The sequence below is a fragment of the Antennarius striatus genome, chromosome 16 (assembly GCF_040054535.1).
Source record: "Antennarius striatus isolate MH-2024 chromosome 16, ASM4005453v1, whole genome shotgun sequence".
In the NCBI taxonomy this organism is placed as follows: Eukaryota; Metazoa; Chordata; class Actinopteri; order Lophiiformes; family Antennariidae; genus Antennarius; species Antennarius striatus.
The window spans coordinates 3,833,090-3,857,061 of NC_090791.1; the positions used below are offsets into that span (position 1 = coordinate 3,833,090).

Here is a 23,972-nt window from a genome sequence, read left to right on the forward strand (position 1 = left end):
ACCGAAAATGTGCTTTTGTCGTATGTATGTGTGCAACACTTTTGCCGTATTTATATGTACACTTTTGACGTATGTATTTATATATACGACACTTTTGAAAACACGTGAAAGCAACACGACTACTAGTATAACCTAAGGAAGTACGAACGCTTCATCCCGGACTCAGGAACCGATGAATGGTTCCCAGCCCGGCAGAACACTGGTGCAAATAGTTCCGTTTTAAATGTGATGACAGTTAAATAAAAGCGCAAAAACAATTCAAAGTGAAAAGCGAAGTAAAGCATTAACACCAAATAAACAAATCATTAAACGAAATTCTTAAGTATTTAAATACACAAATTCTTTAGAATAGTTAAGGTAGTTTTCTACACAATGTGGTAGATGCTCAGTGCGCCTCACCTTAAAACGGCTTTTACCCCAGTTTGTCAATTTCCCTGGAAATAAACCATCACAATTCTCAAGGAGGAGTTCCACTGCAGGATGAAAGGCTGGGTGGATATTACCATGGACCCGCTGAAATCCTGTTTCCAGTGCCTATGTCACCTCAGGATGACCCCTGAAAGGGGCTGTCATGTGACTGTGTTGTTCTTCATGCTATTGCCTATATTACAGGTGAACGACACATGTGTATCATGTGACTAAAACAGAAAATTTAGACTTAGAATGCCTAAAAGCTGTTCTAGCAAGACAATACCACAGCTGATGATTTAATAACTAATGATGTGAACTGTTTGTGTAACATGCTTATACTCATTTACTTTTATTTAAATAATGAAACCTACATATTTAAAATTGTAATTTTAACAGATGTTGATATAGATGAGAGCACATTTACAGTATGTGTGTGTGTGAGACTGGGTATATCAACCCACAGGTTTGATTCAGGCTTTGCCAAACCTGCTTTGCGATGAAACAGACCCATTGTTTGGAACCATATGTTTTACAAAACCACTTTAATTGCAAGTGATGACATTAGCATTTTTTACATCCAGTAGATGAACACAATGTCAGACTATCACATGCAAAGTAAATTACACTGCTTTCTCCACTTATTAAATGCAGTGTCATTTATGTCAATGGAAGTGGAAATGAATATCATTTCTGTTTTGTAACCGCTATGCTGTTCTCGGCGCCACATTGGTATTTTATGAATGTCGTTCAAAACACAATCCTACTTTAACCTCGACCCTTATTTCTTTTCTTTTCATTTCTTTGGAGGGTGACCACAGATCTTCATGTACATCCAGCTGAATGCAAAGTAACAGTAACAGGTTTTAAACAGGTCAACAAATAATTATAACATGGATGTTTTTTTCTGTTATCAGATCTTACTGGATGTCAGACTGGCTAAAACGACGCATTTCAATAATACAATCACCTTGCCTTAAAATGAAAACAAAAATTAAACAAGCAAAGTCAAAGTGCATCAGCAAATTAAATCCCTATGCTTCTATAAATGTCACAATTTAAGTTAAAAGTGCAGTCGTAGAAGCTTTTTCCCTTTAGCAAATCACACCCCCTCCCCCAAACTCGCACGCTATTTTTCTACGCATTCTTGACTGAGTAAGAGAACACTAAGCAGTAGACCGCTAAAGTGCAAAAGAGGAATGATTGAGCCACTGCGAATGATTAGTGCTCGATGCAGAGGCGAAACAAGACGATCCCACAGTATTAAGTTAACCCAAAAGGAATGATTTCATTACATCTAAGCACATCTATCTGTTAAGACGGTACCCTCTTCACAAACCCGGAGAGTCGTTGTTAGTTTTCAAGTGTTACATGAGCAACAAAAATGACAGGAATACACTCGGCACAAAGGGGGGAAATCACAAACTAAAAGCCACAGACGAGATCTTAAGCCCGACGTCCTCTCTAAACGAAGTCGTATTCACTTTCCGAGGCTGCGCAGCGACAACGAGAGCCATTCTAAAAAAAAACAAAAAAACCCAAGAGCGATGATGATATCATCTAATTCATGAGAGACTGAGATTGTCACAGTGTTACAACGGAATGAGAAATCTGCAGGAATGCCCTTATTAACGTTATCCTTCCCAGTACTGGCTTACAAGGAATGTAAAATATCCACAGAAATGCTTATGTAACACAGCTTTTACCCATTTATGTACAAACAGATAAACAGCATCTACACCAACATACTCGACAGAAGGATATACAGATGTTGGTGGCTATAGAACTCTCTTATTCACATGTTTACACTCGCCGTGCTCGCCTTCTCAGACCGCCAGCTGGTGGCGCACACATTTCGTGGTTTTGCGACAAATCGGCCATCGACAGAACAACGAAACCCAGAATGAGCAGAATGACGCAACACAAGACCGTCTGTAGCGTGGTGTGCATGAATGACGGTTGATCAGGACGGCCCCGAATGGAATGGTAGAGCTTTGCGATTCCCTCAGCACTCGATCTGCGACTGGAGCTGCCGACGCAGCGTGAGGGTGCGCCGGTGGAGCTGCTGCATCTGCTGCATGCGATCCCGCTGGCGAGCCAGGTTCTGGGGCATGGGGTAACGCTGGCAGCCGTAGAGGAAGCGGTAGGGGATGCGGACGTGGCAGGCGGTGGCGCGGCAGCGAGGTTGAGGCATGGGCGGCAGCAGCATCCAGCGTTTCCTCTCGGCGCAGTAGCGGTACGCCTCCTTGCGGTACTGCTTGTCCACGTCGTCGCTGTTCTTCCAGCCGCCAATGATGAAGACGTCCTCGTCAAAGTGGCAGATGGCGGCGCCCTCGATGCTGGTGACCTCTGGTGGGAGGCTCTCGAGGATTTCATCGGAGATTCGCCCGCTGATCTTCTGCTTGGCGACCTCATCCCTCACCGTGTAGCTCTTGGGGCAGCAGGACGCCGTGTGGTAGAAGTTGGTGGAGGCCACGGCCATCTGGAAGATGCAGTAGTTGTCGATCAGGGGCAGGGAGTCAACATCCTGCCACTGACGGCTCTCCGTGTCGTACCGAGTGGTCACCGTCTTCAGTCCGTCCTCGTTATCCGTATCGACCGGAGTGCGAGCGGTGACGTACACGTAGCGGTCCTCCACGCTCACCGCCTTCACATCTCGCAGGATTTTAGGCGCAGATTCCAGATTGTGCCACTTATCCTGCTCGGGCTCGTACACGCTGACATCCTTAAAGCCCGGGCTGAAGTTGCCATGGCCACCGATGCTGTAAAGTATATCCTTGATGCAGGTGAGGCCAAAGGAGTGCTTGCGGGTGGTCAGGTTGCTCACCTGCTCCCAGGTGTTGCGGTTGGGGTTGTAGCGCTCAACGGTTTTAGCGAATCCCGGTTCCATAGAACCGGCTACGTAGACGTGGGACTCTGTGGCGGCGATGGCGTGGCCATCCAGGTGGTTGTGGATGTGCGGCAGGTTCACCCAACGGTCCTCGTAGATGAAGTAGCCCACGCACTCGCTAAGGTAGTCCCCTCCTTCTGACACGCCGCCGACCACCATGATCACATCCATGTTCTGGCCGAAGCGAGGCTGAAAGGACGCCATGTGGGAAGACCAGAACTCCATATCAACCGACTTGAGGTTCTCGAACCTGATGGCGTGACCCTCCACCGCCTCCGACACAAGCCGGAGACAAGCCTCGTTGGCCGCCACCAGCTGCTCGTTCTTCACCACCCTGGTCAGGTAGGTGGGCTTGATTTGTGGCAACCTCAGGAGACGGAACAGCTCTTCGAAATACCGGTTGCGCTCCTCCGAATTCTTCTGCACCCACTTCACCACCGCCTCGAACAGCACCTCCTCGGAATCCACCGTTATCTCGGCGTCGGAGAGCCAATCGCGGACCAGGTGGAAGGGCAACGTGTAGAACTCTTCATCCTGGATGACCTTGTGGAAGTTGCGACGGATCATGTCTGCGGCCCGTAGAGCCAGCTGGTCCAGGGTGTACATGTGGGCCAGACTGTGCACCGCCACACAGTTGGTCAGACTCAGCTTCTTCTTCAGGAACTCCCCGCAGAAATCCTTCAGCTGCACCAGAAGAAACCTGATAGGACACACACACACACACACAAAAAAAAAAAGAGCAAAGGATGTGAGAGGATGATCGGTGTTGTTTTTTCTGCATGCATTGCAGAAAAAACACTCATGGCCAGATCCTACCTATCAGCCAGCTCCAGCACTTCATGCACATTGCAGGTGCTGACTCGTATTTCCCCGGTGTACATGTACTGGATCACACTCTCCACCGTGTCCGGGTCCGGCCCAAGCTCCGAGCTCCACTCCTTCATCTCCACTCGCCCGGATAGGGACTCGGAGAACTGTCCCCCCAGCAGAGGGGTGAAGTAATCCGTGGCCGCTGCCAGGACGGACCTGTGTGCAGCGAACTCGCAGCTCTGGACGCTCCCGGAAGCCGCCCCGCTGCTGAAGGCCAGCGTCACGTCGCAGAACAAGCCGAGCTTCCTCTGCTCGTTCTGCCGCCGGGAGAGCTCGGAGCAATGGGAGGAGGAGGTGAAGTCCTCCGTCTCTTCCGCGTCCCCGTCCCCGGCCAGGGCGCTGGGCGTGCCGTTGCCGCCAGAAGCGCTGCTCCTGGCGGGGTCCTCCGGGTTGGGCGCTGCCGCGGCCATTCTGCTACCGGTGCTGGAGGTGAGCAGTGCGGGGAAATGGAGTGAACTAGTGAGGGAAAGCGGGCGACATACGCAGCCACACATACGAATCACAACACACAGCCGGGGCGAAGTGCGTTCCGCGTTCGTCACTTCCGCATTCGAAAAGGAAACGTACTACGAGCAAACCCCATCAATGATACAGAAATGCGCAAAACGATAAGTGCAGAATATTTACGCATGATTTACGCTCTATTATTTTATTTCGGATTCAACAAGTAACTATAAAAACGTAATTACTTACCCCCCAATGGTGACTTCGTTTTGATAGTCTAAGGGACAGGGGAACGTCGAATGTGGAACGGACTTCATTGAGAACGCGAGCCCTGGAATCTGTGACATGCGCAGTGCGTTAAAGGCGTGGCCGGAGAGGTTTGTTGTTGTTTTTTAACTGTTGAGATTCCCCAGATTGGGAAATTTGTGACGTGTTCAGACGCAGGAAAAACCCGCAATAGATGCGGAGCTTCAGTCAAAAAATTCGGTTAAAATATCAAAATTGTGTTGATTAAAATATCAAAATTCTTCTGAAAATCCTTTTTTTTTTTTTTTTTTTGCTGTGACTGTGGATTCAAAGTGAGTCAAGCTTTATTAATCCTACTGCCCTACATACAGACCTACAACCACTTTCACCATGGAGGAAACTGGGACAAATAATAATGTGCATTTTTTTATTTGATTTTTCATGTGATTTTTTTTTAATCTATTGATTTAAATGTCAAATAAAACAAAAATCACTTCTATGTGTTTTATTTCCAAATACATCATGACACAAAAGACTCATTATATCAGAACATATTAAAATATTCAACTGGGTTTGAAATAGAAGGAAAATCAATTATATATGTCAGCCCGGCCATTATTAACTATATTTATGGCTCTGTAATGTGTCAAAGACATAAGTCATTGCCATTACAATAGCATGATTCTGTACCGGGCTAAACAAATATATATTATTAGTTAATATTTTCACCAGCTTTTTTGGAGAGACATTGACATTTTTAAAACTTAGGGCATGTTTGTAATGAAACCTGTGTAGTGACACCAGTCATATGTCAAAGTCCTTTAATGCATGAAAAAAACCAACCAGAGTGCTTGCAGTTAGTTAATCTAATTTGGGCAGAGGTTAATTTTGTATGTAGAAGATAAGGTTACACACACACACACACACACACACACACACACACACACACACACACACACACACACACACACACACACACACACACACACACACACACACCTTGATGACTTGACATCACTTATATTTTTATTGTAATCAGTCAATATACAACAAATTCATAGAGGCACATTCAGTTCACACTGAAAAAGTGGCAACACTAATGAGGTTACTTGTCCACGGATTGTTTTTTTTTAGTTTCCCAACATACCAGAGGACACTGATGAAGGCTGCCATACTTTGACATTTAGGGAAAAGATTCTGATTTTCTTTTTGATTTCAGAGAATTAATATACAAATCATTTTGTCCTGTATTCTGATTATAGTTTAATATGAACGTCGATCTGATCGTTTCCTAAGGTGACAGCTGTATGCTGTACCTGTAAAACTTAATTCTAAAGTTAATCACTTCCTTATTCTGCTGTTGAATTAATTTGCTTACAATAGTCCAGTTTATTATAATGGAATTATTGGATGTCTGTTAGCAAAGTCAAGACATTAAGTGTTAAAATAAATGTGAATTTAATCTGTACTTTACAACTTATTAGAAGACAGTTATAACTATATTATGGTGCTGATGGTAAAAATGGGCAAAGAAGACACATTCAAGTCATTTATATTGTGTTCTTTTGACGAATGAGACTCAACTTACATTTATAATCTTCAGGAATATATTCTCACATTTTCCACCAGTTGAATTAGAATATTATCAGAAAACAACACTAAGAAAGACTAAAAATGGTCCCATTGGCAGAGTAAACAGACTCAGGCATCACGTTTGCTTCTGTGTTAAAAACAATAAATGAGTTACAATATTTCTGTACCATTAATACACCTACATACAGTATATATATAAATAAAGCTCTGATCTACAGTACCATCTCATATTATAGACATTATTGCACTACATGTTGTGGTAAGTTCATGATTCTCAAATGGCACAATGAAGGGACACAACTGCTGGAGATACAGACACACATGCTTGGTTAATACAACAATGCTGTGATATTTGGGGTTGATAACAGCTTCACTAGCTGTGATAGTGATGGTCATAATGTGTGCCTGTTGTTTGCCTGTAGCTTCACAGTGTAGCAGGTTTTACTAACATAGAATATACAGTACCCAAGAACTGAAACTGTCAGCTAGATTAATAGTAACATCTTCCAAATGTCGTGACACCGCGTCAGGGTGACATCACAGTATGGGCGGGTAATTACCAGCTGAGGTGGGGGGGGGGTGTTTGTTTACATTGACATGTGTTCTGGGAGCACATAGGAGATGTCGTCCCAGGGGTGACGATAGAGACCCTGCCTCAGCCTCTTCTGGTCCAGGTAGTGTCCTGAGGAGACACAGACAGGAAGGATTGATTGTCACGCGAGTTCAAAAGCGTTTCCTGTGGTGTGTACACGTGTGTGTGTACCGAAATGACTCACCGATAAATCCCATGCTGCGTCCCAGGACGAAGATGCCATTCAGAGCTCCGATTTCTACAAACTCATCGGCCTCATCACTGCGGTGGGAAGTATGACAAATATAAGGGTGGAAATAATGCAAACATAAATATGTAAGGACTAATCGGTCTTGATCTCAATTCTCCAGCTACATGGCTTCAGTATACGATGTGTTCCCGTTAAAGAAAGGAACTGTATAAATGCATTACATAGACGGTTATTTTTGATTGGCTCACCGAGTAAAACCGCCGCAAGTCCTGAGTAAGTCCACAAAGGCGACACCGATGAAGCCATCGACATTCAGGATCAAGTTTGGTTTCTAACAGAAAGGATTGTGTTAGTTAAAATTAGAATGTATTAGTGAAGGCAGCAAATAACGGGATGAATGGATAAGTCTTACTTTGGAGGTGGTGATCTTCTCTACATCCAGAGCGTAGTCCAGGAGTTGGGTGGAGGGGAAATGCTGCTTCACAAAATCCTTCAAGATCTGGACCCTCATGTCCGGGTTGTTAATCTAAGGAGGAACAGGAACTCCCATGATCATTCCCAATCCCATCAGTGATGTAGTATTTCTAAAAACTGATCCCAAGTACAATGGTACTCACAGACTTCACCCTGTGTCCGATTCCCATGATCAGTTTGCCATCCTTCTTCATTTTGTTCACAAACTCCATGGGCAGCATGCCGCTGTCAAACGCTTTGCTGAACTGCTTTGCTGCTGCATCCAGAGCCCCTCCAAAGCGATCACCCTGACAATTAGCAAAAGGGAAGACGGTGTGCTGATAGTATTCTTTTACAGGTGAACAAAAAACCCATGAGAGACGATATGAAGTGTCGTACAATGGTGAGAAGGCCGGAGGTGAGACTGGAGATGAGATCCTTGCCGGCTCTGGCGCAGACGATGGTGTTGTGGGCCCCGGAAACAGCTGGGCCGTGATCGGCCGTCACCATGAGGCACATTTCTATGAACTGGCAGGCGTACCTGGGCAGCCTGCACTCACAGAATCAGGAAACCATCAGCTTCAATGAGCGTTAGTTAATGACAGACACTGGGGTGAGACGCTGACCTCCTTTGGAACCAGAGGAGCCCCAGGGTTCCCCCCAGGCCTATCTCCGACTTGAAGACCTCCGTGATGGGCATGCCTGCGTAGATGAGCTCCTGACCCCTCTCGTCACAGATGCTGGTCATGAAGGAAGCGGGTTTACGGATCAGACCCAGCTCCTGTTGGGAGAAATTTGTCACTCTATGATGGAATAGTCTTATTTTGTCTCAATGTGGTTTAGTTTGATCCGTACTGATCGTGTCCGGAGGCGTACTTACTCGTGCCCAAGAGTAATCCATTGGCACAGTGGGAGGAGGCATCTCTTCAGCCGGTTTGATAATTCCTTTACCAACAAGGTCGTCATAAACAGACCTACACAAATGCAAAAGGCAGAAAAAGGTGTAACAAAATCATGGAATCATTTTAAATGAGGGGCCAAAGCACGGATTCAAGCGAGGGAATGAATATGAGAAGATGATAACTGACTTTATAATGTCTCCCAGCTCATCAAAACTCCTGGGGACGAAGGCGCCGGCCTCCTTCAGGGCCATGTTCTTGGATACCGCCGTCTCCGACGCCTGGTTAGCGCAGGCTCCTGCGTGGCCAAACTGAACCTGAGCAAGAAGACGGGCAACAGGGGGTCAGAAATGTTAATAAAAAATTTTAAAAAATCATTCCCTCTGTCATGGTTGAGAACCTCGGAATCCATCGGCCTCTCACCTCTGAGGAAAACATGGTGGCGCATGTTCCGATGCACCAGCACACCACCGGCTTGGTGATGCGTCCCTGTTTGATCGCCTCGCAGATTTTATACTCCTCTGTGCCTCCGATCTGCAGGATGAAGCCGGATAAAGTTCGTAAAAGAAGACAATAAATCTGCAGACGTGTGACGGCGGAACTACTCCTCACCTCTCCCAGCACCACTATCATCTCCACCCCGGGTGTGTCCTGGTAACGCAACACGTGGTCGGTAAACACCGAGCCTGGGTATCTGCAGGAGAGCGTAAAATCAAACTGATTCAAATCCTACGTGTTGACATGGCGTAACTGAGAGATCGCTACGCACCTGTCCCCGCCGATGGCCACGCCCTCAAACACGCCGTCGGTGGTGCGGGAGATGATGTTGTTGAGCTCGTTGGACATGCCGCCTGAGCGGGAGACGTAGGCCACGCTGCCTGGACGGTAGAGCTTGGAAGCAAGGATGTTATCCAACATGCCGCCGGTGTTCCCGATCTTGAAGCAGCCTGGTTTGATTCCTCCAACCTGGACACAAAAAAACATAGAAATGTGGATTTGGTCATATACAAGAACAACTGAGTGGATCACGATGAAGCGAGACTGACAGTCGCCGGTCCGATTATCGTAACACCCTTCTCATCCGCTGCCTTGATGATCTTCCTGGTGTGGGCTTCAGGGATTCCTTCGGCGATGATGGCGATGGTGTGGATCTGAAAGCGATTAAAATAAAAGGCTTAACTTTTATTTTATTTTTCAGCCTTAACCCAGCAGATGGTGCAGGGTGAGGGTGTAGCCCACCTGCGGGTACTGCATGGTCTCCATGGTGCTGTCAAAGGCCGAACGCAACGACGCAAAACTGATGAGCACGTCCACGTCTGGGTGCTTCTTCATGGCGTCGCTCATGTTCTTGTACACGGGGATGAGGATCTCTTTGTGGCCCCAGTAGAACTTCTGCTTGTGGTCTCCACTGAAAGGCCGACACACAGAGAGGCCTTTGAGATTATTTATGATGTGACTGAAACGATGCGTTCAGTGACAGTAGGTAAACACGAGCTGGAGAGGAAGGGAGGAGTCCACTCACGTGAACGGGTAGACCATGGCGGCGACAGACGGCTCCTCTCTGGAGCAGACATAGTCGAAGTCCATCATGCCCTGAACGGCCCGCGTCTGCATCCCCCACACGATGGTCTTGGTGTGTTTACTGAAGAGGCTGGTTGCCTTGGCTACGAGGGAATCAACATCTGTTAGAAGTAAAAACTAAATATCTTCTATTCTTCTATCATCAGTGTGTTTAACCCAGACATCCCAGAAAAAAATCCAGGTTACCGACACCAACGAATAAAAAAAATGAACACATTTTGATTTCTGACATGTAAACGATTCCTCTCACTGTCCAAAAGGGGGCGCTGTGACACCTAAATGCTACTATGCATAATTATCCCAATACACCCAACATCCTGCTCAAAAACTAATTAAAGCACGGAATAAAGAAAGCCTCGTGTGTGTATGTGTGTGCGTGTGTGTGTGTGTGCTCTCACCAACAAAAGCTCCACTTTTGGCTTTTTTGGTCACGGAGCTCTCGACCTTGGGTTTGTTTTCCGAGAAAGACGCGGTTCTGCTGGACGTCGGCGTCTGGGAAGACAAATGAATACACAAATACATCAGTTTATTGTCCTTGGACGACTCTACAGAGTCATACATGTCATATATCAATGTAGATCTGTGTGTGTGTGTGCTGACAGACTACACGCCACACAGTCTTAATGGAGGCCTGAGGCTGGAGTGCAGCTTCAGACTGATCTGAGTGAGAGCGGCTCACAAAGCCCTGCTGTGCTCTCACACAAAAGAGCCATCGGGCTTCTGATAATCTGGTTCCCTAAAAGGACCAGACAGCGATAAGTGAAGCCGGGGCTTCATCTCCTGCTCCTTCAAACCAAACTGCAGCCGACGGAGTCACGACGGCCCCGGTGGTATCCGGTATGGGGGGGGGGGGGTCAGTGTGTGTCATACCGATGTGCTGCCGCTGGAGTTGAGGAGGAAGTTGGCAGTGTGAGCTGCGACGGGAGGCTGGTTGGGGATTGGCCGGTGGCCCAGCGCCATGCCGACGATGGCGGTCATGTGAGTCTCAGTGCCAAAGACATGGATGGGGATCCCGGTGGTCTTACCTGAGGGAGGGGGGGGGGGCAAACCAACCGATGGAAGAGTAAGAGGCACTGATGGGTAGAATGACCAAACACGAACCAATCACATCAGCGTACCGACTTCTCCCATCACTCGGAGGCCTTCCTGGTAGTTGGGTCCTCCGCGACGGACAAAGATGGTGACCTCGTGCTCCTTCAGCGGCACCTGATAGTCCCGGATGGCTCGGACGATCCCCTAGCACAAGAGCAGTCTTCCGTGAGCAAACCTAATAAATATGACAGCTGTGGCTTAAAGAAACCTGATACCGTACCTTAAATGTTGCTGCAACGTTTGTGAAGTTTGCGATGCTTCCACCGATGATCAAAACCTTTCCTGGAAGACGAGACAGAAACATCATTTCAGGAAAAAAAACACACACCTTTGACCCTTCACAGGGGTTTTGAAGCATCGGGTTTCCTACCGTCGGGGTGCTTCTCCCTGGTCATCAGAGACAGGATGGTCTTGGCGTAGTCGTAGGTCTGCTGCTCGCTGGGAGCTCCTGAATACTCCCCGTAATTGGCCAGCTCGCTGACGCCGCCGAGGTCACAGATCGTGTCGCTAGGAGTGATTTACATCAGTCAGAGGAAAGAAAACGAGGCTGCAGCTGCTGAGACTACACCGCAGAGATGGGATGTCATAAACGATTCCTTTAAATTATAACTACGCCAAAAAAAACCCCGTAACAATGCACAGAGGGAATAATTATTCCAGGATGGTGAGTCCGAGAGTCACGGTTTGCACACCCGACAGAAGGCTGCACGGTAAAGACACGGACTGAACGTTAAGAGTTCCGGCTGCATGATGGAGCGTAAACCAGACGTCTACCTGTACACCACAGAGGCCCCTCCTCCCGCCACCATGGTCCAGATCCTCCCCCGGGGGTTGAGCAGCGTCAGCTTGAGACTGGCTCCGCTCTTGGCGTCAAGGTCGGCGATGTAGGCTTCCTGCAGGAGTGGAAAGAAGGAAAGGTCACCGAAAAGTCGAGAGGGAGATGATTGGGGTCCTAATCAGGGCGAGCACCTCTCACGACGGGTCATTATGGCGCTGATTATAAAGAGCTCCAGCGACGTGTAAATATTAAGAGGTGAATGTTTTGGTGGTTGTGGAGGCCACAGCTGGTGGCTGAGTGTAAAGAAGCTCCAAATCAAAGGCGCCTGCTGTTCCGCCAGACATCAGGCCAATTAGAGTCGGCCTGCTGATGCAGTCTGGGTAAAAAAAACCCTCTTGCACCACGCTTAAAAAAAACCAAAAAACGTCACACAGTTCAAGTCTAATGAAAGAATGAAGTCTATTTCTGATGATTCGATTCATTTCCCATCATCCCCCAGAGATCCCGTCTCCCTCACCTCGGGATACGCCTCCCTGCCGAAGGGCGGGGGGAACTCCACGTCGCCCCACTTGGCCTTGCAGATGTAGTCGGCCGTGGCGTCGATTTTAGCCGCCATGTCCAACACGTACACGCCATCTTTTGTGACCACTGGGGGGACGAGAACGAGGACGTTAAGATCTAGAGTCCAACAAGACAAACATCCATCATGCTCGCTACGACGCGCCGGTAACCGTTAGCGACCGTCACAGGGAGGATGGTGACTTCAAACGCCATCCACAGCAGCAGCTGACGGAGCGAACGAACCGGCGCCCAATTAGTCCGTTATGAACACACGCTCCCTTCATCAAACATCAAGGCCTGAATTATTTAAGGCTGTTTCTCCCCCAGCGGTAAAAAAAAAAAAAAAATCTGGCAGAATCAACACCATGTTTCCTTTTGATGTTTATAGTTCATCAACAAATGACATATTTATGGATCCGTTTCGGGAATAACGTGCGGACGGCGGCGTCACACACCCAGCGGGTTGATCTCCAGGTAGGTGAAGAACAGATCCTCGTACAGGTTGAAGAGTCCCACGATGAAGCTGGTCAGAACCCTGCAGGACAGACGACACCCAACACATCAGAGCGTCACGTGTGGGTCTGCTGATGAGTTATGAATATGTTATTTAATTCTGGGCGACATGATAGAATTTATTTGTGCAGTGCATGCTGGGAATGAGAAACAAAATGCACGACGGTTTCGCTTTCAGGCGACGTGTCTGAAGGGTTGTTAAGGCTGAGCTGGAGGGAAACAGCCCACCTGTAAATTAACTGTCGCTGTGGCGACGGAGAAATAATTTACTTCCTCCTGTCAAAGCAGAAAATGGGGGGGCGGGGGTTGGGGGGCGAAGAGGAGGGTCAGTCTTACTCCCTTCTCCTGTCTGTCACTGGTGCAGGCAGCTTCAGAGCTTTTTACTCAAAATGGCCCACGAGGGGGGGGGTGGCTGTCAGAAATCCTCAGTGACTCAGCTCCCAGTTTCTGCTTTTGATGAAGGGGGGGGGCAGTCTTGTTTTTAACTCCGCGCATGACGGACGGGTGAGGAGGAGGGCAGGATGGGAGGGAGGGTGGGGGGTGACAGCAAGTGGCCCTTCAATGTCAGCCAGACTCCAGCGCTCCAGAGACGGATGGTGGCGTGCGGGCGGGGGGGGGGGACGCCGCAGCCAATCAGAACGACCGAACGTGCTCTGAATGTGACCGGGGGTAAAAACACTTCGCTGATCGAAGGAAAGTGAAGTAGAGAGAGATTGTCATTTGTCTAATGGACACCCCCCCCCTCAATAAAGCACCTCCTCCTACGTTGGTGTGCTGCCTTTCAGGTCAGGACGGACTCACGCTCTCTTGTCGTTGGGGACGCTGGTCAGCAGCTCCTTCCTCACGCCGTCTTCGCTGATCTTCTCCCCCACCCCCACCAGCAGCTTCCTGGCCTTGGCGTCCACGTCACCCACATCCACCCCTCCCTCGTGATGGAACAGGACGTAGTCGCCCTCCCTGGTGGCGTAGATGCAGACGTAGAACTCCTCCTCCTGCAGGACGGACGGTTAGAATTAAATAAACACCCTCCAGTCAGACCCGCCAGCGCCGCCGCTGAAGGAATTTACCTGCTTATGGGGGACGAACGGCTCGATCAGGAAGTTCTTCAGGACACCTTTAGCTTTTCCCACCTGAGGATCACCAGGATTAATAAAAATGTATTATAAATGAGCATAAAAACCAACTAGGATCATTACTGAGTGGAAGTAAACTGAAGGTAAAATGAGACCGATTGAAAAAGAAAGAGGAAGACGTGCCGCCGTTAAAGGCCAGCGGGCAGGAAGTAACGAGGGACCAGCTGAAAGCAGCCAGCCAGGAGAGAACAGGTAGAATTAGAAAAGGTCAAGAGGGAGTTTCTATTTTAAAGTGAGAACAAAAAAAAAAAAACAACACAAAGAAGGGAGGTTGATAAAGACTGGAGATAAGAAAACCTGCCAGACTGAAAAAACCCACGAGGGTTCATGGATGAATGAACAGACACCTGCCAGCATTCACGTGGCCAACGTGATTTCTACGGCTTTTGTTTGTGGTAACAAACATCCATAATTTACATGAAGTTTTATGAAAAATACGGAACAATTTCTACGATTGGAGATAAAACCTGATGGGAATTTGAGCCAAAATTCAACCTGGAGGTGAAAATAAAACCCAACAGTTTCAGTTCCTTGATGGCAAAAGGCTAAAAAACATTGATTAATATTTGAGATCTGATCCAGAAAAGACACCAATCACCAGAATGAAACCAACTCAGACTAGTAACCATGGAAACAGAAAATCTAAACAAGAATCACCCTAAAAAACATGAATTCAGCATCTGGTTGTTTTGCGAGAAAAGATGAAACAAATTTTGAGTTTTCTCCAGAAACAAAACACAACGGACAGATGGGCGGAGTTTGATCTTTTAATAAGCCACGCCTCATGTCTTTGTAGGCGTGGCTTATTAACTACAGCCATGCAAACAGCTCGGTCATGACAATGCTAACACGCTAACAACATCTACGTTTCCTTCACTATCAAACTCATGAAATTTCTTTACTTTCCTCATTTAGGATAAAAAAAACAAGTGAAATAAACATGGAAAAAAGAAATATAAAGATCTATTTCTTCACTCCATTCTCATTTATCGCCGCTGGCAGCTTCATCTCGTACGAACAGAGATGGATTTAGTCACACTGAAACGGTTCTTCGGTGCTTTATGAGCCATGCTAGCCGTGCTGTGTGTGGGGGGGTGATTGGAGAGGGTGGGTGACGTACTGTGGTCTCCTTCATGAGGCGGGACTTCAGCCAATGTCTGACGCCGTTCAGGTCCAGGTTGACGCCCACCAGCCCCAGTTTGCCCCGCCTCTTGATCAGCTGGTCGGGCTTCACCACCAGCCGCTGGAGGAGAGACAGAAACATCGTCTGGTTAAACCGGCGCCACTTCTTAAATTCTCCCAATAGTACAAGTTCTAGGATTGAATTAGAAGAATAACAAAGATAAAACACGAGCGATGACGTTTATTCACGCCGTCGACAAATTAAATGTTTTCCTTTGCCAGAAAAGTACATCATGTCAGGATGACACACAATGAGCTGGCGCATTTTCACGAAATTTGACTGGACAGTTTGTCATGTGACTGAATAAAGGGGTGGAGCCAGGATTAATTTTTCTCCTATAATTTCTTTTTTTCCCAGCATTATAATATAATTTAAAAAAAACAAAATATGGGCTTGATTTCTGAATGTGTGGAAGTGTGGGGAATTAACAAGAAAAAAATTTAATTTTTGAAAAAAAAAATTCACTTCCTGTTTAACACGAGGATTTGCATCAACACAGATAATTAAACTGTTTGCAGTTTTTTTAATGACATTTAATAGCTGTAATAACCAGAATTTAGATTAGATTACAAATTAATTAAACAGTCATGTTTATGAGTCTAAGAAAATTATGGGTTCCCAAAAACATGTCACCTAAGCGATAATGTGAACATCACTGATTTCCATCTGTTATATGTCATTTACCTTATAAAAACAAAAGCTAAACAGCATCCCGCCCGTCTGACTAAGGCCGCTCTCTCGCTCACACCGAAGATAAAGAGGATGACTTACGACAGAGGAGCCATTAGTATCTGGGTTCTCTCCAACGAGCGAAGAACACCGGGGTGGGGGGGACGAGGGAGGGTGAAAGTTAATGCAATTCCCTAATCAATTCTACCGCAGCGCATATCTCCGTGTATCTGCCCTCCCAGATACAAAAACCTTCAGCTGTGGAGGGGGGAATTTTTATCCTACAACATGACTCACAGAGTAATTAAATTAGAGTCTATTATGGCCCGTCTGGCTGCTGCTGCTTCGCTATGAGGATTGATGGAACAGATCGGTGAATAAGACCTGGAAGACTATGTACCTGGAGAGCTATTTGTGCAAAACATCCTGCCCCAGCTGAATTCAAACCTCCCTGCTTATCATGAAGAATTTTTCATTTCTTCCACACGCACACTTTGCATCTGACGGATGTGCAGGATGCGTCTCTGCTGCAACTAATGAGCACCAAGAGACCACTCTTCTGCCGGGCTAAGTAATTGTCTCCATTAAGAGGGGGTTGTATTTCACAAGCTAAAGGGAGAAAGTGTGATAAATTTATGATTTAACTCTCCCTGCGGGTTATATTAATCTTTTTTCACTGTTCATGTGTAGTCCGACGCTTCCGTCTCACCTCCGTCAGAAGCCACGGGTGATCCTGAGCCAGTCGCTCAAAGTCCGTCTCGGCCGTCACGTTGGCGTAGCGGAATCGGTTCTGGATGGCTGCCGTCGTGCAGATGTGCCTGTAGAGGAATTCCTTTCCCGTCTGCTCGGAGATGGCTTTGGCCGACATGACTGCTTAGGCTAGATGCAGAAAGACAGAGGTATGGATGAATGAATGGATGGAGAGACAAACAGGTGAGACTGGTCAAGACACAGTAATACCAGAGATGCTGAGAGATGAGGAGAAATGAGTGTTTAAATATCAGCAGGATTTCCTCCAACTCCAAGAAATTACATGACATTTAAACCCCGATTGTCTGGAAAAATAAAGAGGTGAAAAATCAAACATTTGGTCACTTCATTTCAAAGGGGGAGAAGTTTCCAATAACATCCTGTAGGAAATTTAGAATTTGGTGTTTTTATGTTTGAAACTATTGAATTAAGGCCAAATGATAAAGTCTTTTCTCAGGATGATGTACAGTAGGTTGTGACTTCTTGCAGCAATCAGATGGGGCAACTTCCAAGACTTCTACTTAAAGTTTACTGCTTATAGAAACGTGTTGTGACCTTTGCACTATGTTAATGAATGCAACGCAATGAGGTGATCTTCAACAGGGCGTTTATGACGCATCACTGAGGCTTATGCAGAACATTCAGACTGAAAGATAAACACAAAGACTATAAAATACTGTTCATTAATTAGATCCTAGTTTTAAAAACCCTTCCTGTTCTACGTGGTTCATTAAGCTGAGAGCTCTGATGTCTCCTCATTCAGGACTCCCTGCTCTACACTGCAGTCCTGGCAGCCAATAATGGAATGGACGAAGAAGACCATCTCGGGCCTTTCTCATTATTGATCACTGGTGTCCCTGAGTCACTACAGCCTCCACTTCCATATCCAGACGACATGGTTGATTCTGGATTCCGCCACGGTTCCATTAACCATCCACTTTCCGACCTACAGTAACTAAATATCATCATTCCTTCAGCACTGGTCTGGATGACAACAGTTATAATTAAAATCTGGGAGGATGGATGGCTGGATGGGAGAGGAGGCACAATCTGGCTCAGACCTAAAGCAAAAACTGAGTCAAGTCAAACACGACATTTTAAAAAAAAGGCTTACATTGATTTTGTAGATGCAAATTAATTTAAAACTATTTCTTTTCAAGTTTTCATTCATTTAAAATCCAGTCAAAACAGAACTTAAAAACACAATCTCATGTCTGTCAGTGTTCTACCAAACATCGTGAGCTGTACAGTACGGGATGGATTCGGGGGTGTGACGTCACAGGAGTCGGTTTACGGTGGACAGACCAGTTCATCTTGTCACGTTTATACCAGACAGGAAGGGAAAAGACGAGGTACGCGCAAAAAAGAAGTGATTTATATTTAGAAAAAGAATAATTTACCTTGTTCGTGATCTTTTCCTTCTTTTAAATCTTCTAAACGTGTTTTCCGGATAGATGTGGGACCGTTCTTCAGCTCCGCTCCTCTCTCGGACTGTATGAACCAGGAGTGCCGGAGGAGAGTGCCAGAGTGGAGCTTCCTGGGAGTTTTGTCCCCCTCGCGCATCTGCCGATAGGCTAGTCCGATCTCCCTGGCTTCTGATTGGTTCACCCGACACCGTGCTCTATTGCTGCCTTCAGGTTCACTGGGATTTATGTAATTGCTTTTGTCTATAACTTGGAGACCCGTGTCCTTTCATTCTTAATATTTTTACTTATTTGACAGGTATTACTAGGACTTTTATGAACAAAATACGAAGAGTGTATACAACATATAAAGTAGCTCAACTGTGATCATGTACGCTGTTTACAAATGAATGCATCCGTAATGTAATTAAAAACATTTATGACAAATTACATAGAAAATAAAACACTAACTTATATTAAGTATGTACTTGTACAAATAGCATTTTGTAATGCAGCAGCAATTGACTACGTAATATTAATAAAGTAAGTTCCTATTCTTTTAGCAATGACTACTTGTAATTATTTGGATTAAATCGCTTAAATTTCCTAGATCAATGAACTTTATTTTAGATTCTGGGAGCCCTTGAACGTCTCACATGTTTCCTCACTTGAAATCAGACAAACACGCCACTCATGAAGAAAACGACACAATTACCGGCCGCCGCTCCTGATTGGTTGACATACTTCCTTATCGGAGTGTCAACCAATGAAAAGTCACTTGATGTCGCTCACGAAAATCAGAGTTTAATGCCGTTCATCTCATAGTTGCAAAACTCGGCTTTTTAACCTGTCCTTGACCTAAATCGGCTACAGACTGGAGAAAGTAATGGATCGTAACCACACTTCTCATTGTATATTTGAATATAAATTATAATCCAATTAATTAGGTAAAGGTATATCTTGAATATACTGAAGAAGCTTCAGTTGTTATCACAATGGTGTCAACTTAATTTATCAATAATTTAAAAAAATATTTTAATTCAAAAACTTTCCAGCAAAGCTAAACGATGTTCTACATCCATCACGTCCTAAAGTGCAAACGACGAGCGCCCCCTGCTGGTTGACAATACGCGCACGTTGCGAGAAAATGACCAGGTGCAGATAAGACCGTGTTACATGGGTCCAAGTTACCAAACTGCGTGGTGATTATTGAGAAAAAACCCAACATGTGTTACTGAAGCAAAGCATGTTCTTTTTATTAAGTGTACAAAACAAGTGCAAAAATAGTGATTCATAAGAGCGACACAAAGTAGAACTTGCCCTTCAAACATTTTCAGTCAGAGGATACAAAAAAAAGAAATGCAATACATTAAATGCTATCCAAAGGCGGTAAAAATGATCAGATCAGTGATGCAATCTTGCGCAGTAGGAATGATTGCAAAACATGGACTTTGATTCACAGCATTTAAAAATTACTAAGTGCAAGCTGCAGAAACAAACTCATTAGTATTCTCCCTTTCAAACTATGCTCAGTGCAAAGATTTTACAAGGAAGGACCTCTATGTATGACATTCATTCTAAGACACAATGTTGAACCGGCGATGCATGCACTGAATGTACCTAGTAACTGTCTACATACCGAGTATAGAAATGTAATGTGGTAGATAACTGGAGCTGTGGAAGGCGGCTAAACTACATCAGTTTAAAACTAGCAACACCTACAGACATAGCCAGGCCCTACAAGTCTGGCACTGGTGAACAAAACATTAACAGACATGTCTAACTGGATCTGAAGGCATCTTGGGATGTGGTGCAAATCAACAGTAAAAAAAAAAAGGCACACAGCTTGTGGATTTAGGGTGTTTTTTAACTAAGACCCTAATCAATGCACAAACACACAAACCTTGAACAGGATTAAGCCTACATCTCAATGGATTCCCCCGTCGTGCTGGCGACACATCTCCATGCTTACCCTTTACAGGATGTTGCACTTTTGCTTTTTTTTCTTTGCGGGATCTTTTTTAGCAGGCTCTGTCTCCTTGTGGCCGTAAAAACTGGAGAAGCAGGCGGGGGCGCATATGGGCTCTCTGAGGCTGAGCAGCCACCTCCCTTCACCATAGTAGGCGAGGGAGCCGAGCCCCATTTCCTCCACCAGCTCCCCCTGCTGGCCTTCCTGCTGCAAGGCCAGGATTTCGAGCAGATCCAGACCCGTCTGAACCGGTTCAACGCCGTCGGCGCATCCCAGAGTGACATGCGCACGACTCCCTAGAGGCAGGGACACTGTGGGCTGTACTGACGTTTCAGCATCGGCGGGCCAGAGCAGCAGCTGCTCCTCCGTCAGGGACACTCTGGCACCGACGGTACGAGGAGTAACGAAGAGAGCGATCAGCGACAGCTCAGACACAGAACCGTAGGCACTTTTGACCGCCTAGAAAGTGTTAGAATAGAAACACATAAATATCATAGATGGACTCTGATGAATAAATATCATCTATAAATGTATTTAGACAAAAACAAATTAATCTGAGCACTTACAGGGTTCTGAGCATACTCTTTGGCACCTTCGGCTTTTCCATAGTCAAGGAATTTCGTCGTGCAATGGAGGCTCCCTTTGGCTTTAAAGTATTGCTCCAGATCCACCTCTTTCTCAGCTTTGCCAGTAACTGCAGACAGAATGAAATATCAGTAATATTTTATTCTATGATAAGGCAATCTGCTTGAATTAAAAAACTTAAAATATACACACAGTCAGTCAGATGTTTCTTGAAGGCCTCCAACGTGTCCAGAGTTTTCAGGAAGTCCATTGACGTGCACCTAACCTTGTCCTGGACAGACGACAGAAGAAACCAGCCAAAGTAAAGAGGAAGGGACATTTCCTCCAGCTGACCCTTCATGGCTTCCAGCTGGGCTTCTCCGAGTCCACGCTTGGTCTTCTTGGTCAGCTGTGCTGCATCTCTGCTCCACTCAGTGCACGGCTCCAGGAAGATAGCGACGAGACGCTGCTGCTCGGCGATCTCTCCGAGACGGGCCAGTCGGTCCTGGGTGTGATTGGTGTCGTCCACCACAAGCAGCAGAGAGGAAGCTGCCCCGGCACTGCAGCGGGCCACCACGGCCTCGTCCAGAGCCTTGTATCCGTCCACGGATGACTCCGGATCCTCTGGTTTCACACCATGGTCATCAGCGCAGATTACAGCGCACTGGTCTTTGAAGGAATCGGTTATGGCAGCCGCCAAAAAGCTTTTACCGCTTCCAGGAAGGCCTCTAAGGATGATAAGGGTGCGAGATGTGCGCAGGGCATCTTTGGTTTGCTCTTGCTCCAGGATGGCAAAAGAAAGAGATCCAGATGCAGGAGTTGTATCCACTTCCTTTTCAAGCTCAGCATTATTCTCAGATTCAGCAACTTGGCATTCTGCTGCTCCCTCAGCTTCCTTAACGGCATCAGACTCATTTGATTTCTCTGGTTCAACTTCCTTATTGTCGTCTGCAGGTTGCACTTTTTCCCCCGCAGCCGCTGCTTCTTCCTTTAATTGTTCAGCTTCTGCTGTTTTCTCCAGGGAAACCAAATCTCCAAGATTTTCTTTATCCAGTTGTTTACCTTCTCCCCCCTCAACTGGAGGTTCAGCTGCAACGTTTTCAGTGACCTCTTTTTCGGTAATTTCTTCCGCCCCAGTGCTCATTGCTGTCGGCAATTCTGCCTCAGTCACCACCTGCTCTGATTCTTTCTCTCGGCCGGGTGGTTGTGTATCCGCCGGCTGCTGCACCGTTGGTTCGGGTAATGTTTGCTCTTGCAGTTCAGCTTCAGGGACCGATTCTGCCAGTTTCTCTGGCATCGTTTCAGGGACGCTCTCTGCCAGAGGTGACTGAACCGTCAAAGGTTCTGGTTCATTCTGTATCACATGCTGCTGTTCAGACTGGACGTTTTCTGCCTCGGTGTCTAAAGCTGCAATTGGGTCAGAGATATTTTCAGATGACTCATCTGGTTCTGGTGGTGCCACGACATCAGGAATTGACTCCATTACAGATTTTTCTGCGGGCAAGACATCCTCATTTTCCATTCCTTCTTTTTTCTCAGACACTGTTAGGGCTACCTTTGCAGTATCTTCTGTTTCTTTTAAGTCTGTAACATCTACAGACTGAACTTGAAGCACCACATGCTCAGTCTCCTCCTCAACAGCTGGTGGCTTCACAGGTTCTGTGAATTCTTCTGGTATCTCCAATTCTGACACGGCCTCTTTTTCCATTACCTTGTCCTCTTGCTGCGGGGAATCAGATGCATCTAAAACCTCACTGCTCCTTTCAGTATCCATGTCTGGCTTAAAGTCTGAATCCACACACCACCATCTACCTTTTGCAAAAGAACGAAAAGAAACAGTTTATTTAGTCTAGCAATAACTGAACCTTGTGACGCATAGAAGCATCTGCCATAAAAAGGTTTTCATGTGAAGTTACATCAGCATTAACTAATATAACTTTGGTTTCCCCCAGCTCGGAAAAAAAAAAAAAAGCATTCTGTACTTCAAAGTATCTCAGAAAGAAAAATACTGTATTCAAATCATGCACAGCTTTAGTAACTGCACCAAACCGTGTCAACAAATGCAGACAAAGGAGAAGAAGGAAAAGCATTGTGAGGAAGTGGTAGAACCTGACACTAGAGCTGCCTCCACGGAGAGGCGGATCGATTCTACGAGTGATCGATGTCTGTTTTTAAACGCGAATTTCACTGATATTTGACTCCATTTATCACGAAACTGAAAGAGAGACCTGCCAGATGTTAGTAAGTCAAGAACAAAAACAGGGGCTAAAAGTGACCGAAACACAAGCGATTCAAAAAGGGGGAAATAACCTCCTCAAACGCGATCCGCTCCTTTCCGTACAGGAAGATAGTAAAATTTAGGCGTGGTGTTATTCATTTCATGCGTACGCAAGTTTGTAGTCTAAGTGCAAAACATTTACCTAAATAACGAATAGTTTGAAAACGCATTTAGTGTTCTTGTGTTGTTTCTCGCCGAGTTGGAACGTTAACGGTTCATTGTGATCAGACGGGGAGGGGCGGCTCACGTTAGCACGACAGACACAATTAAGCCTGACAATCAGTGATTTTGGCTAGGCTATAAAGAGCTAATAGCAGCGTGTCTAACTAAGTTTACCAGATTTTTGGTGCACATAGTACACTGGATATGTTTGTTTTGAACTTATTTCAATGCGTGTAAAATAAAAATATGAATGCAGTAAAATGCGCGGACGGCTTTTGTCTGCTAGCTGCCAGCTTACCAGCTAGGTCGCAGCGGAGCGGTCCGTTACGCCTCTGTCCCACACGCCTCACCGAGAATACAATGACAAGGCAATCCTGACTTCAGACAGGCACCCGCTTCAAAAGGAAATTCCCGGGAACGCGCAAAATAAGGCGTGGCCACGGACACACCTCTGGAGACCGGAAAGACGTCACCGGAACACAAATTTTTTTTGGAGACTAAAAAAAAAAAAAGAATTTAACGTTTTGTACATTTATTTGTATAGATTTTCTGAAGAAGAATCATAAGAAATTAGTAACTTGGTGGTTGTGTTGAATCAGAATTATCAATAACTTAAAAACACAAAAAAAATACAACTTAAAAACGACTTATTCAGCTAAAACACAAAAAAACATACAGAAAAGCTGATTTACATCATAATAATTAAAAATAATTCATTATCGAATTAATGACAATAAGTACTCTTGCCTTG

At 45.9% G+C, this 23,972-nt stretch overlaps 3 protein-coding genes across 4 annotated transcripts; all 3 read right to left on the reverse strand.

The window, feature by feature from the left end:
• Positions 1 to 936: 936 nt before the first annotated feature.
• Positions 937 to 5,176, reverse strand: klhl11 (kelch-like family member 11). Its single transcript, XM_068337718.1, has 3 exons — positions 4,862 to 5,176; positions 4,115 to 4,591; positions 937 to 3,998 (listed from the first exon to the last, which is right to left on the reverse strand). The coding sequence occupies exons 1-3, from the start codon at positions 4,957 to 4,959 to the stop codon at positions 2,414 to 2,416; spliced, it is 2,160 nt and encodes a 719-aa protein (XP_068193819.1). The 5' UTR covers positions 4,960 to 5,176; the 3' UTR covers positions 937 to 2,413.
• A 753-nt stretch (positions 5,177 to 5,929) lies between these two features.
• On the reverse strand, positions 5,930 to 18,379 carry LOC137610225 (ATP-citrate synthase-like). The gene is made up of 28 exons (XM_068337717.1): positions 18,246 to 18,379; positions 16,805 to 16,974; positions 15,364 to 15,486; positions 14,178 to 14,240; positions 13,912 to 14,102; positions 13,053 to 13,132; positions 12,554 to 12,684; positions 12,033 to 12,151; positions 11,629 to 11,765; positions 11,479 to 11,540; positions 11,285 to 11,402; positions 11,037 to 11,191; positions 10,565 to 10,658; positions 10,108 to 10,249; positions 9,825 to 9,993; positions 9,632 to 9,736; positions 9,355 to 9,551; positions 9,198 to 9,279; positions 9,009 to 9,119; positions 8,775 to 8,902; positions 8,567 to 8,660; positions 8,313 to 8,467; positions 8,086 to 8,236; positions 7,851 to 7,994; positions 7,646 to 7,759; positions 7,482 to 7,564; positions 7,228 to 7,304; positions 5,930 to 7,133 (listed from the first exon to the last, which is right to left on the reverse strand). The coding sequence occupies exons 2-28, from the start codon at positions 16,961 to 16,963 to the stop codon at positions 7,039 to 7,041; spliced, it is 3,279 nt and encodes a 1,092-aa protein (XP_068193818.1). The 5' UTR covers positions 16,964 to 16,974; positions 18,246 to 18,379; the 3' UTR covers positions 5,930 to 7,038.
• Positions 18,380 to 19,479: 1,100 nt separating this feature from the next.
• cnp (2',3'-cyclic nucleotide 3' phosphodiesterase) lies at positions 19,480 to 23,652 on the reverse strand. Of its 2 annotated transcripts, none has more exons than XM_068336344.1 (4): positions 23,520 to 23,652; positions 20,995 to 22,593; positions 20,784 to 20,911; positions 19,480 to 20,676 (listed from the first exon to the last, which is right to left on the reverse strand). In XM_068336344.1, exons 2-4 carry the CDS (start codon positions 22,553 to 22,555, stop codon positions 20,224 to 20,226), a joined length of 2,142 nt encoding a protein of 713 aa, XP_068192445.1. In that variant the 5' UTR covers positions 22,556 to 22,593; positions 23,520 to 23,652; the 3' UTR covers positions 19,480 to 20,223. The 2 variants fall into 2 exon arrangements, with proteins under 2 accessions (XP_068192445.1, XP_068192446.1); XM_068336345.1 differs by having other exon boundaries at positions 20,995 to 22,589; positions 23,520 to 23,629.
• Positions 23,653 to 23,972: the final 320 nt, after the last annotated feature.